Here is a 15,502-nt window from a genome sequence, read left to right as displayed (position 1 = left end):
CAGGCGGTGAAGACCGAGGACCTGCTCACCGTGCAGAAGCTGCTGCAGAGGCCCCGGCCAGGGAAAGCAAGTAAGGCATCCCACCCAAAGGCACCGCAGGCACCAGCCAGGGGGGGCACCACCACTGTGGGTCCCACCGAAGCCTGCCTGCACATGCATGGATGGCACAGACCACAGCTGGATGGATGCTGAGGCCTAAGTGAGGATGAGGAGGATGAGGAGGAGGATGTTAGTGTGTGTGTGTGTGTGTGTGTGTGTGTGTGTGTGTGTGTGTGGAGAACACAGAGAGGAGGGGTTGCACACATCGGGGTGTATCAGAGCAGATTAGTGGTGTGATTGGACACTGACAGCCCATCTCTAGACCCCTGTCTGAGTGCACTGCAGCAAGAGCTAAGAGAAAAAAGAGGGGTGGGAGACAGGGGCCACACAGAGCTGTGCTTTTGTGGACCAGGGGTTTAGTGTGACCCTGGTACACAAGTGAGCAGTGGTGGCGGTGTCCTGGAGGGGGAGGTTCAGCGTCACAGCCAACAGCAAAAACAACACTTGCATCTTTTTCCACGGCTCTGCTTTTCCAGCTGATCGTCTTCTGCAGGTGTGTAGCTCTGCCACACCATCCAACAGTGATCGCTTTTCCACAGCCCACTCTAAACGTGTGGGCAATACAGAGTGAAGGCAGAGAGAGCTGCACATTCATGTATGTGGTGGAGGCTGGTCTGATGTTCCTGCTGATATGGAACTAGCTGATACAGTTATCAACAGACAGGGAGGGACGGCAGAGCGGCACACTGCAGCCACCACAAAGTCCCTGTTTTTCCTAGAGTATAGTACGTGTATAGGTTTGACCCACAGGTGTCTAACATACAGCCCCTGGGCCAAAACTGGCCCACCACGGGGTCCAGTCTGGTCTGTGAAATGCCAAACGCACGATCGGTGGTGTCAAAATGGTGTGAAAACCATTTTAGTTCAGGTTCCACTTACAGACCAGTTCTATCTCAAGTGGGTCAGACCAGTAAAATACCATCATAATAACCCATAAAAAATGACAACTACAAAATTTTTCTCTTTGTTTTAGTACATGAAAATAAATTTAGAAACTATCCTTTCACAAAAATTGGGAATAACCTGAACAAATATGAACAACCTGAAATGTCTTAAGAGAAGTAAGAGCAATTTTAACAAATATTCTGTTTTTTACTGAATGTTTTGTGTATTTGTAGATCCACTGTGATCTGTGAGTTGTAATAAACGTGTAAATAATAAACAGAAGCATAATATTGTTAAAATTGCATTTATATTTCTTAAGATATTTCAGGTTGTTCATGTTAGTCACATTTTTAATAAAACTTTGTGGATGTAAAAATCATTATAATAATTACTAATTATATTATAATTATAATTTACTTTTTTCCACTGTTATTATTTTTCTGGTGCGGCCCACTTCAGGTCATTTTGGGCTGAATGTGGAACTGAACTAAAATGAAATTGACAGCTCTGGTTTAACCCATAAAGACCCAAACAGCTACTAGCGACCAAAATCATCTACTGATCTAAAATATCTACTACAACTCAACCACTAAACCTATCAATACATTGAAATAATTTAGGTAAAATACCGTTTTTCATCTTTTCATAGTCATCTGATATGACCCATTTGGATGTTACCATGGAAACACCATCATCTTCTACAACATAGATTCACTAGTAAAACCCACAGAGTTGGATCAATGACAGTGGATGGAGACGTTTGTTTTTACATTCACTTATTGATACCTTTGCTGAAAAAGTCACTGTTCCTTCAGTTTTCTCTGTTTCTGATATGATAACCCCCAACTTTAATCCAAGCTTTTATGAACATCTACATGATCAGTGAATTAAATTTAGAAAAATACCTGATTTTCACTGAAAAAGCTCAAAATACAGTGCATAATATTATGATAAATGGTGATTAATCACTTAAGAAAGATTGAATAGAGAGAAAAATTAATTTGGGAACTGCCATAAAAGTAATCCTGGGTCTTTTTGGGTTAAATATTAAAGGACGGAAACAAATGCTTACTGCATTGAACCAGGAAAGTGTGATTTACTGCTTAATTAGCCCAAACATCTTACAAAAGGCTCTTATATTTGTGAAAATTGTTCGAGTCAGGGAGGCTGCAGTGTCTGGGAGCAGGTTCACATTTAGATGACTTTATAGTTACTGTAAAGACGGAAAACTCTGAAATTCTGATGCATGAGCAAGCCTGCATTTTTACGAAGGTGTTTTCAGCTGCTTAGGTCGGATGTGGGTGGAGTTATGCTGAGATAAGATATGTAAATGAGTGTAAACCAATCAATATATCAATAATAATGATATAGGTGGCACTTGTCCCGCCCTAAGGAGACTTAAAGGAAGTGTGATGGAAAAGATGATGAAGCCTGGTTTGTCCTCCTAAGGAAACACCAGTGCATGTGCTTAGATTGAACCGTTATGTAGACGTACAAGGCTACACTGGTCCAAAAAAAAAAAACAAAAAAACCCCAACAACTGTATTTTATTTTATATTTTTACTTGGGCTGTAGTGGAGGAAACATCAGCAGGGAAAATACTGAAATAAAATGAATGAATCATTTCACATCTGTGGAAGACAAACAGTCTATTTCCACAAATGTTTCTATAAGAGTTGAATAATTTATTTTTACACGTGCAGAACATCTATTGAAGAGGATTCAGTTTGGGTCTTACCAGTGTACTGGGCAGAAACAGGAACAGAGTGTGTAAAAAAAACAAAACAGGGTGTGTAATATTCGTAATATGTGTAAAAGCGACACGTGTTGTGGAATGTATTGTCGTCAACCATGTACAAATGTGCAAAAGTAGTTTAGAAATGAATAATTAAATAATGTAAATAATAAAATAATAGGGGAAAATAATACAATTAGACAAATTTTTCAGTGACTAGAATTACAACATAAGTCGAAATTGATATAAGATGGGGATGACTAGGTATAGAAATTAGATTAGTTAGATTACGCGCAGCAGAGTATGGACGCCTCTGATTGGTCCATGTGTAGGGCTGTGTATTGGCAAGAATCTGGCGATATGATACAAATCACAATACTAGGATCACAATACGATATATCACGATATATCATGATAATGTTAAAAAGGCAATTTTTTTTTGGTTTTGTTTCTTTTTTTTTAAAGATTATCTCCTGGAAGAATTGAATTACACCAGAAATATCGACAAATACTAAACACATTTTTATTTGATCACAACAGGATCTGATGCTATATCACAAAATATTCCTGTGTTCAATTTAAATTATTTTTTACAGACATGACAGTTTAAGATCCTGTTCAAATGTTCATATTCTATTAGTTCAGAACTAGTGTCACAACATAAAATATAGAAAAAAAAGAAAAACAAAAAAAAACTAAAATAAACATCTGCAATATCTGCATTTGAATAAATACCTAAAAATACTGATACAGTACTTTTTAATATCGATACAGTATTGTGAAATGAAATATCACAATATATTGCAGAACCGGTATTTTCTAACACCCCTATCCGTGTGATGCACTTTTCCACCAGTAGAAACAAAGTGATATGTTTTCTTTCATGCAAGCACTTTCTACTTGCAAGAAATTCCCTTATGCTGCATTCCAGGCAAACTGTAAGCTGTGTTTTTTCAACCTTCTACCTGTGAAAATGAACTCGTACTAGATCGACGTACTCCCAGTTCCGTATGACGTCATGTAACCTGTGAAACAACAATGGCGGCCCCCATGGATGCGGTGTTTATGCAAATTGTTTATTAAAACAAGGTATTGCTCTAATTAGGGCTGAACGATATGGACAAAATTTCATATCTCGATATTCATGCCAGATATCTCAATATCGACATGATACGATATGACTACGGGTTCGGTGAAAACCAAGCATTTTTCAGAAAAATACAAACATCATAATACAAAATAATGTGGAAAGTGCAGTTTTATTGATAAGAACTCACTGCCAGTCATCAACATTAATATAAAGTATGAATAAATGAAATTTGTTGTGACTTCCAGAGCTGTACATGCAGGGCGAGCGCAGGGGAAATCTGTATCATTTATATCGTTGCTTTTTCGATATTAATATCTTGAATGTTCATATCTAGATATCGATACGATAACGATATATACTTCAGCCCTAGCCCTATCTGCAAATGCTACACAATCAGCAGCTACTCTTGCGTTAGCTAGTTTTCAGTCTATTGAGTGAAGAATTAATTAATACCAAATACGCATCCAAATATACAAATAACGTAACATAAAAGGTATAATAGCTTCTCTTGCCTAATGCACCGTTTTTCCTCTGTTTCCCTCAAATAAGTGAACAAGTATCTCTGGCAATAGAAATGATCATAAATGAGCATAAGCCCTGTACGGTCCACCATACCGGTTTGGTTACATCTAACTCCCACAATTCCTTGCTAGGGGTGTAGGAAAATATTGGCTCTGCAATATATCACGATATTTCATTTCACAATACTGTATCGATATTTTTAGGTATTTATTCAAATGCAGATACTGTGAAGGTTCGTTTTTGTTTTTCTTTATTGTTGATATTTTATTTATTATTATTTAACACTCTTTTATTAAATAATGTTAGTTCCTTTGCTGGTATTGCACAAAAATGATGTTCTGAACTACTAGAATATGAACATTTGAACAGGATCTTAAACTGTAATGTCTGTAAAACATAATTTAACTTTTAACACAGGAACATTTTGTGATATAACATCAGATCCTGTTCTGATCAAATAAAAATGTGTTTAGTATTTATGCATATTTCTGGTGTAATTCAATTCTTCAAGGAAATAATCATTAAAAAAAAAAGAAACACACAAAAAAAATTGCCTTTTTTACAGTATCATGATATATTGTGATATGTCATATGTGATTTGTATCGTATCACCAGATTCTTGCCAATACACAACCCTATTCCTTGCCCTCAGGTAGTTTGGTTTGATTTGCCTGGAACTCTACAAAGTTGTGAGTCATGGCTTAAACTTGTGACTTAGGGGCTTAAAACCTGCCTGGAACGCAGCATTAGAAGCTCATTTTTACCGTCTCTATCTGCACCGAACGCTGCACCAAATGTAATGACACTATTGCCGAAAAATTCTGTTTTTATTGTGTCTCCTAACTTTGGTTTTCCATGTGCTTTGAACTCGACTGATTTCACAGTATTAGTTCGACATCTGCACTTTCCACGCAAACTGAAACAGAGTTTGAGCGAGGCTCTGTCTGCTGCCATGTCATCTGAAATCGCTCATGTCATCAGGATGCGCCATCGCATCCAGGGACCCTCTAGTACAGGGGTCTCAAACATGCCGCCCGGGGGCCAAAGGTGTTCTGCCAAAGGTTCCAAACCGGCCTGTGGGATGAATTTACAAAGTGCAAAAATTCCACAGTCCAGGCTGTGGAACTCATTTTAGTTCAGGTTCCACATACAGACCAATATGAGCTACAGTCAAATAATAACAACAGAAGAACCGACAAAAAATAATGACAACATATTTTCTTCTTGGTTTGATGTGAAAAAAATTATATTACATTATGCCTATAAATAATGACAACTTCAGATATTTGTCTTTTTTTTAGTGTAAAAAATAACATTAAATTATGAAAATATTTACATTCACAAACTATCCTTTAGCAATAAAATGTGAATAACCTGAACAAAAATTAAGCACAGTTTTAACTATTTTCTGCCTGTTCCTCAGTGTTTAGTGTCTTTGTAGATCCGATCCATAATGCACATGAAGAAATGAGAAGTTGAGGCATAATATTGTTAAAATTGTACATATTTTTCTTAAGAAATTTCAGTTTTTTTAGGTTATTTACATCTTTTTTTATTTGAATAGTTTATAAAAGTAAGTATTTTCATAATGTAACCCTTTCAGGCATGAATTATGAGAACCTTAGTCAAGATATTTTCCCTGAGTGTTTTTATTCCTCTTTAAGCATGAAAAAAGAAAAAAAAAACCCAATGCAATTGAGTTTTTAAATTTTTTTTTTAAGGAGTTACAAAAATGTCCACTCAGCCGGACACCATGCATTTAATTTTTGAAGCAAAGAAACATGTATTTAAAACCTAATATCATAAAGTGATATGGAAAGCTATACAATAAAAACATTTTTAATGCTGCGAATCAGATATTTTGTCACATTTTAACATACTCTAAAACTAGTTATTATTCACATCATGGAGATAATATGCAAAAAAAAAAACCCTATTTTGTTTATTGATTTACACTCAAACATGTTACTGCAGATCAGGTTTAACAAGAGCAGTAAAGTTACAGTAATGGTATGAATCGCAGTGTTTGATATGATGCGTAGGTGTCCACTGTGTTGGCTGATATGGAACTAAAACAACAAAACCTGTGAATATACAAGAGAACAGCTGTAGAATAAGTGTCCACTGTAGTGACCACTATGCATGAAAGGGGGTTTTTGCACTAAAACAAAGACAAAAATTCAGAATTGTCATTATTTATAGGCTATTCTGTTTTATTTTACTGGTCCGACCCACTGGAGATCAAATCAGGCTGAATGTGGAACCTGAAAGAAACTGAGTTTGAGACCCCTGCTTAAGAGTTAATTGAAGATTTGCTTCATTTTTTCGAAAAATAGATGGATTTAGCCAAACTTAGGCGGTGACAAGGTAAGAGAACGATATATTGATAATTAACGTGGCACTGAAGAAGACGTGCACTGTTTTTTTGGCTGTGCTTTTTGAAAATTAACTGTTCAAATCATCATGGGTGCATGGCTCGCTGCCACATACACTGCTTCTTAGAAATAATGTACACTTCAGATTCGACAGAAATAACTTACGTATACAAGGCCTATTGCTGAAGTATACAAACATGGAGAGTCTGTTATTTTGATGTAGCTGTTTTTAATGCAGGTGAATGAAGACAACTGTCATGATTGTAAAATAGATGCTCCTGTGATTGTAATATGATTATGTAATACTTGCACTAGACTAACATGTACCATATAATACAGTACGTTTGCATGTATACAGCCTATACATACATATATATCTATATATCTATATAGGCTATGGTGGGTGTTTGGCAGTGGTTCCTCATGCATGATTCATAGTTGGATTTCCAGCTGGACCAGGGCCTTTCTGTGTGGAGTTGACATGTTCATCTTGTGCCAGGCGGGTTTCCCTCATTATGACACACATGTACGCTAGACTTCCAGTACACGTAATAACATAAGGGCAGCTGGGGATTCATTGGCCAAATGTTCATAAAGTGAGTATGAATGCATGGTATGTATGAGTGAAATGATTATCTTGCTCATTAGATCTCAGTCCTTTACATTTTAATATCTTGAATAAGACTACACTTTATTGGACAACACTGATATTTACTATTTAACCCATAAAGGCTGGGGGTGTAAGAAAATATCGGTTCTGCAACATATCGCGATATTTCATTTTCAGAATACTGTATCGATATTAAAAAGAACTGTATCGATATTTTTAGGTATTTACTCAAATGCAGATATTGTGGAGGTTCATTTTGTGTTTATATTTTATTTATTATTATTTAACACTCTTTTATTAAATAATGTTAGTTCCTTTGTTGGAATTCCAGAAAAATACTGTTCTGATGTTAGTTCTGAACTAATAGAACATGAACATTTGAACAGGATCTTAAATTGTAATGTCTGTAAAACAGAATTTAAGTTTTAACACAGGAAAATTTTGTGATATAACATTAGATTCTGTTCTGATCAAATAGAAATGTATTTAGTATTTGTGCAGATTTCTGGTGTAATTCAGTTCTTCAAGGAAATAATCATTTAAAAAAAGAAACAACACAAAAAATTGCCTTTTTTAACAGTATCATGATATATCATGATATGATTGATTGATTTGTATCGTATTGCCAGATTCTTGCCAATACACAGCCCTAACAAAGATCCAGTGTGACTTTGGTGACAGTTCCCAAATGAATTTTTCTCTCTATTTAACCTTTCTTAAGGGATTTATTGGCATTTATTCTAATATTATTCTCTGTATTTTGCATTTTTTTCAGTGAAAATCATGTATTACATATATTTTACATATATGCATATGCATATATTTAATTCACTGATCATGTAGATGTTCCTAAAAGCTCAGATTAAAGTTGAAAGCTGTTATATTAGAAACAGAGAAAACTGAAGAAAAGGTGACTTTTTCAGCAAAGATATTAAAAACTGAACATAAACCAAGCATCGTGATATCATGACTCATGTAAATATACACACTGCTTTTAATTGGCGTGTTATCTGTATGCATTATAAACTTTCCATGTGTACGTTCATGCCGTTATTAGCCTCCTGTCCAACCTGAATCAATGCATCAAATGCTGTGCACTGAGGGTCAGGGTCATGAGAACCGGAGATTCATTCATTCATTCATTCATTCATTTTCCGAACCCGCTTTATCCTCACTAGGGTCACGGGGGTCACTTGGAGCCTATCCCAGCTACATAGGGGCGAAGGCGGGGTACACCCTGGACATTTCGCCAGTTCATCACAGGGCTGAACATACAGAGACAAACAATCACTCTCACATTCACACCTATGGGCAATTTTAGATTAACCAGTTAACCTATCAGTGCATGTGTTTGGATGGTGGGAGGAAGCTGGAGTACCCGGAGAGAACCCACTGGAGATCTTGGTGTAAATTGAGACATGATCAAATGCCGTTGAATAACACGTGGAAGGTCAAAAATGCATAGGTGTAGCACGCCAAATGTCAAAAGAACTGTCGTGACATACATCGCCATTTACTGAGGTCAGTCTGAACCCAGTGTGTCCATGCACTGTCATTGATCCAAGTCCATGGGTTTTACTGGTGAATCAATGTTGTAGAAGATGATGGTGTTTCCATGGTAACTACAGAGCCTCTGAACATCCAAATGGGTCATATCTACTAACTACTACTACTACTACTACTATTACTAGTTTCTGCAGTTCCTTGGCAGATACAGACAAATGTAAAATAATTCTATAATAAAGGTACAGACTGTCATTTTTAAGGTCAAATGTATCAGCTAATTTGGTTTTCATTAACTGAAGTGTTGGTGTCCCTGATGACAGATGTCCACTCCTATGGATTTCCAACTCAAATGGTACGTTTTCGTAAGTAATTTAGACACAAATAAGCTTTTACCAAAAGTTCTTATAATTAACATTCACCGTTAACCCATAAAGACCCAGCTCTACTTTTATGTCCGTTCCCACTGAAATTTTCTCTATATCTAACCTTTCTTAAGTGATTTATCACCATTTATTTAAAATATTATCCTCTATATTTTGTATTTCATCAGTATAAGTCACATATTTTCCTGTATTTAATTCATTGACCATGTAGATGTTCATAAAAGCTAAGAATAAAATTGAGGGTTATTATATCAAAAGTAGAGAAAACTGAGGAAAAAGTGACTTTTTCAGTCAGATCTCTCATTAACTGAACATAAACCCAGCGTTTCCATCCACTGTCACTGATCCAACTCCATGGGTTTTACTTTTGTGTCAGTTCTCAAGTGAATTCATCTCTCTGGTTAATGTTTTGTAAGTAATTTATCACCTTTTATTATAATCTTATCCTCTGTATTTTGCATTTTTCATGGTAAATTGTGCGTTTTCCTACATTTAATTTACTGTGTTTAATTTAGATGTTGATGAAAGTTAATTTAAAGGTTTATTTTATAAAAAAAAATAGACTTTTTTCCGCAAAGATATTACTAACGGTACATAAAAACAAGCATCCCCATCTAATGTCATTTATGAAACTCCATTGATTTTACTGGTGAATCAATGTTATAAAATCCTGAAGGACATTTTTGTTGTTTTTGTTGTCTTTTAAACATTTATTTCATCAGTGTTTTTTCATTTTGTGCATTATTTTGTTCATTTTAACTTATTCATTATTTTCTTCATTATACGTTCATTGTTTTCATTATTTTGTTCATTTTCTTGATAATTTTCTTTACTTTGTTTATTATTGTGTATTTTGTTATTTTTGTTTTACTGGTGAATCAATGTTGTAGAAGATGGCAGTGTTTCCACAGTAACTACGGAGCCTCTGAACGTCCAAATGGGTCATATCTGGTGACCATGAAAAGATGAAGAACTGTATTTTACACCAATTATTGACATGTATTGATAGGATTAGTGGATCAACAGGAGTTAAACAGTTTAGATCAGTAGATGGTTCTGGTCGACGGTGGATGTTTGGGTCTTTATGGGTTAAATGTGTATGATAATGGGATATAAACGTTACATTTAAAGGTGCGCTGCTCAGTTGACTGCTTGTCCTGTTGGATTTTATGAAGCACAAAACAAGGCCCCAGAACAGTTTGTTGGAAACAGTGGGGTGTACCACATGCCAGCAGGCACTAAAAAGCTAAGTCTGCAGAGCACATACAGGAAACCCTTTGGATTAGAACTGGTCTGCAGACTGTCTGGTAAAAATAAAAGCGTCCCGTGACTAAAAACAATGAGGCAGTAGTATCCAGTAGGCATAGGAATGGCCCAAAATAGTCCCAGTGCAATTCAGTGAAGTACATTATGTACGAGAGCACATCACAAAACAACCTTTAGGATGCAGTGAAGTACACTTGAGTTGGCAGCCTCGCTCAGCTGAAACAGTCCACGGACTTAGCCTGAAGCTGAGTTTATAGGCCGACAGCACACTGCAGCAGTTGTGCAGTGAATGAGAGCCTGTGGGCTTTGGTGGATAGCAGTAGACACAGATGCAAAGTAAAGCAGGTGAAAGGGTAGGGCAGAATCTGACTGTAAAAGGCAGAAAGGACACTGTAAAACAGGGCTGGCAAACTCATGTTCTTTCAGGTTCCACATTCAGTCCGATTTGATCTTGTCACACTTTGACCTGAAGTGAGGGTAGGTTACTGAAAGGCTGCCTGGAAAAAGTCTAATTTGGTCTTAAAACTAAAGCAAAAACAACAAGACAAAGTCCATTTGATTAAAAAAAACAGGTGAAGAGCTTTATTGCCCTTAAGTACATCCAAGGAAATAAGCACAAAATGATAATAACAACAAAAAAAACAACACAGGTCACCACAGCCCTTCTCTAACTGCCCTAAGCAATGTCAGACCCCCTCCATTTAAAGGCTAGGCCCCTCCCACTGGACCATACCATTTGTAATTGGCACTAATTTAAACATTTCATCACACTACATACGTTATTTTCCATAGTTAAAATCACAAAACAGTTCATGTCTTTGACACTCACATCAAAAGAGTCATCTTATTACTTAGAGCATTTACACACTCTCTTTAATACTCAGAAAAACCTGGTCTGGTGCAGTGTGACAGCCTCAGCCTATTTCCCTCGTTTAACTCAGGCACTATAAAAGGCAGCCTGACGCTCCCTTTGGGTCCTTTTCCACTGCCCAGAACCAGGAAGCACTATGGTAAGTAAAGGAAAACACATAATTAGGAACAAAGTTTCACAACATAGAATCTAACATAATTAAAGACCTGATTCCAACTTATTTGTGTTTATGTGTGTTTTTGTACAGTTTCATGGGGAAAACAGCACAGGAGACTGACTTAGATGTTGAAATGTAGCCCAGTGTGTGCACCCACCAAGCTATCAGTAGTAATGCTACCTGGCTATTGTTTGCCATGTGGCTGTAGTGAGTGTGTGGTGTATGGTGTATGATTAGTGGCAGGGGTGACTGCCACAATCTCCAGTGGGCTGGACCAGTAAAATAATAACATAATAACCAATAAATAATGACAACACCAAATTTATCTTTGTTTTATGCAAAAATCCCCCATTAAATCATGAAAATACTTACTTTTATAAATTATCCAAACAGAAATTATGAAGCAAGAATGACGACTATATTTATATGCACGAAATATTCAGTTTTGTTACATTCTGAAAAACCTGTGGTATTTATATGGCTAATGAAAATGAATCTTCCTGTTTACATTCCAGCTATCATGCCAAAAAGTGGGTGAGCTTTGGAACTTTAGTGTTAGAGGTGGATTTTTAGATGTGTTATATGTGTTATTACCTCCACCAAGGAGGTTATGTTTTTGTCGGTGTTGGTTTGTCTGTTGGTCTGTCTGTGTGCAAGATAACTCAAAAAGTTATGGATGGATTTGGATGAAAATTTCAGGAAATATTGATACTGGCACAAGGAACAAATGATTAAATTTTGGTGATGATCGGGGGTGGAGGGGTGGGGGGCACTGATCAGCCTTGGCGGAGGTCTGTGCTCTACGAGTGCTTTTCTAGAAAAGACAGCGCAGACCTCCGCCAAGGCAGATCATTATGAAAATATTTACATCTACAAAGTTTCCTTACAAATCTGAAGAACATGAACAATCTGAAATGTCTTAAGAAAAATAAGTGCAATTTTAACAATATTCTGCCTCAGTTTATCAGTTTATCATTTACACGTGTACATTACAATTTACATTACAATTACAAATACACAAAACATTTAGTAACTAGAAAAGCACTCGGAGAGCGCAGACCTCCGCCAAGGCTGATCAGTGGCCCCCCCCGTGGGCCCCCCCACGCCAAGGAGGTTATGTTTTTGCCAGGGTTTGTTTGTCTGTCTGTCTGTTTGTCTGTCCGTTAGTGTGCAACATAACTCAAAAAGTTATGGACAGATTTTGATGAAATTTTCTGGTCTGCGCCCCCCCCCCGTGGGGCCCCCCCACCCCCAATCACCACCAAAATTTAATCATTTCTTCCTTATCCCATTTCCAACAAACCCTGAAAATTTCATCAAAATCTGTCCATAACTTTTTGAGTTATGTTGCACACTAACGGACAGACAAACAGACAAACAAACCCTGGCAAAAACAGAACCTCCTTGGCGGAGGTAACGAGCAGAATGTTGTTAAAATGACATTTGCTTCTCTAAAGACATTTCAGATTGTTCATATTTGTTTGGGTTTTTCCCATTTTTTGCAGAAGGATAGTTTGTAAATGTAAACATTTTCATGTAATTTTACTTTTTTACACTAAAAAAAGAGAAGATTTGACATTGTCATTATTTGTAGATTATTATGAGACTATTTTACTGGTCTGACCCACTTTAGATTGAATTGGCCTGTATGTGGAACCTGAATTAAAACTATGTTGACTCCACTGATTTTCAGTATCTACTGTGTAATTTTTGTACTTCACAAATTCATCCCATGGGCTGGATTGGACCCTTTGGTGGGCCGGATTTGACCCCCAGGACACATGTTTGACACCTGTGATATATAATCATATATTGTATCATGATCCTAGTATTGTGGTTTGTATCGTATCACCAGATTCTTGCCGGTACACAGCCCTAGTCACTATCTGCTCTGCCATATTTGTGTGTGACAGCATTTGAAAGTCCTGGATCAGAGCTGTTGAACTGTAAGCTGCACATCTGTTCCATCATCAGGTGTTTTTGGTGCTTGCTTTGTCTCCTTCCTACTGTACCACACAGATTACAAGCACACAGACATGTCAGGTCATCAATCAGTTTTCCTCGATCCAATGACCCAGGCCACCATCCCTCTGCAATAAACACTTAATCACCGCTCATCAATGGCTTATGGGAACATTTTATGGTCCCATCTGGGGCTTTGTCCTGTGATATCTTACACCAGGGGTGTCAAACTCATTCGGCCCAAATTGATCTCAAGTGGGCCGGACCAGTAAAATAATAACATAATAACCTGTAAATAATGACGACTCCAAATTTTTCTCTTTGTTTTAGTGCAATCAAAATTAAATTATAAAAATATGTACATTTGCAAACTATCCAAACAAAAAGGATCTGAACAACCTGAGAAAAAAGCTGAAATTTCTTGAGAAAAATAAGTGCAATTTTAACTATATTACACCTCAACTTACCATTTATACATGCATATTACAGATTGGATCTACAAAGGCACAAAATATTTAATAACAGGAAGAATAATTAATAATTAAAATTTCACTTTCAAAATTTCAGGTTTTTCGCATTTTATTGTTAAAGGATAGTTTGTAAATGTTAATATTTTCATAATTTAATGTAAGTTTTTACACTAAAACAAAGAGAAAAATTTGGAGTTGTCTTTACTTATTTATAGATGTAATGTAATATTATGTCTTTCACATTAAACTAAGAAAATTTGGAGTCACTATTTATAGGTTATTATGCTATTATTTTACTTGAGATCACATTGGTCTGTATGTGGAACCTGAACAAAAACGACTATGACATCCTTGATTGTTAATATCTTAAGTGTAATTTTTGCTGATTCATCCCGCGGGCCGGATTGGACCCTTTGGCGGGCCGCATTTGGACCCCGGGCCGCATGTTTAACACCCCTGTCTTACACTTAAGCCCAATAGGGAGACCTGGTCTGTCCTGGCTCTGGTGTGTCCTGGCTCTGGTGTGTCCTGGCTCTGGTGTGTCCTGGCTCTGGTCTGGCGTAGCGTCTCTGTTCTTCTCTTTGTCACTTGCTGTCCTGTCAGATTGCTGCAAAGCCTGTCCTTTTCCAACATCATTTCCATAATTGACAGCAAACCCCTGTCCTTCCTTCTCTCGTCAAGAAACTCTTTAACACGCCTAATTAAATTTCATGGAAAATAATTTTGACTGCAAAGTGTCTGCGGGGTATGTTGTAGACCATGACGTTTTTTTTTTTTGTCTGGAAAAAACCAAACAGGGCAGAGGCAGCTAGGCAATAATGACAGAGTGGAGTGGAGAGTCCCAGTCAAACAGCAGGGAGGTGTAAAGCCAGGCTGATGTGAACACACCTGTTTGTCCTATTGCATTAAACACAAAGCTCACAGGATAGCAACATGTGTGTGTGTGTGTGTGTGTGTGTGTGTGTGTGTAAGGGTTAGATCAGTTGTGTGTAATAGGTCTGGCATTGGCCCTCCCCTCCTGCAACTCAGTTAGACTATGTTCACACAGCAGGTCTTAATGCACATGTCGGATTTTTTGGTGAAATCCGATTTTTTTGGTGTCCACCTTCATATATTCCACGTTAAAGGTGGGGTCTGAGATGTTTTCCTGGAGCATTTTTTACTATATTGCTTAAAATCCCCTTCACACCCCGATTACAACTAATTAATTAAATGCTCTAACACAAAAATTAAAAAAAATAGTCACCTGTGGAATGGACAGGACTGAAAAACCACTATCCAATCATTTTGAGCGCCCACTCAAAATGATTGAATGGTGATATGTCTGTCAAACTCAACTGCCATTTGTCCCTCCCCCCTCCCACCTCTGTGTGTGCCCCTCTTCGAGCATGAATCGTGTGTTCTCAGAGGCTTGAAGCGTTGGTACAGGAAGCGAAGCCAGAGCCAGAGCTTGGATATATTATCTGTATTAGGATGGAAAGTTCACCAGCAAACTGTTTAGTCACGAACATAAATCAGTTGGAAATGTATCGTTTGTCACATAGGTCTGAACTGAGGCTGTTCTGGAAGAG

At 37.1% G+C, this 15,502-nt stretch overlaps 1 protein-coding gene across 2 annotated transcripts in view; it reads left to right on the top strand.

The window, feature by feature from the left end:
- The window catches only part of caskin1 (CASK interacting protein 1), a 252,122-nt gene that overhangs the window by 24 nt on the left and 236,596 nt on the right, over nucleotides 1-15,502 (top strand). For both annotated transcript variants that reach the window (XM_030141014.1, XM_030141016.1), the window contains exon 1: nucleotides 1-70. This exon is cut by the window's left edge and continues 24 nt beyond it. In XM_030141014.1, the coding sequence (XP_029996874.1) occupies nucleotides 1-70 (70 nt within the window). The remainder of the gene's footprint in view (nucleotides 71-15,502) is intronic.

Source organism: Sphaeramia orbicularis, chromosome 8 (genome assembly GCF_902148855.1).
Source record: "Sphaeramia orbicularis chromosome 8, fSphaOr1.1, whole genome shotgun sequence".
NCBI lineage: Eukaryota > Metazoa > Chordata > Actinopteri > Kurtiformes > Apogonidae > Sphaeramia > Sphaeramia orbicularis.
Note: the sequence above shows the minus strand (reverse complement) of the source record. Positions and strands in the feature narration are given on the sequence as shown.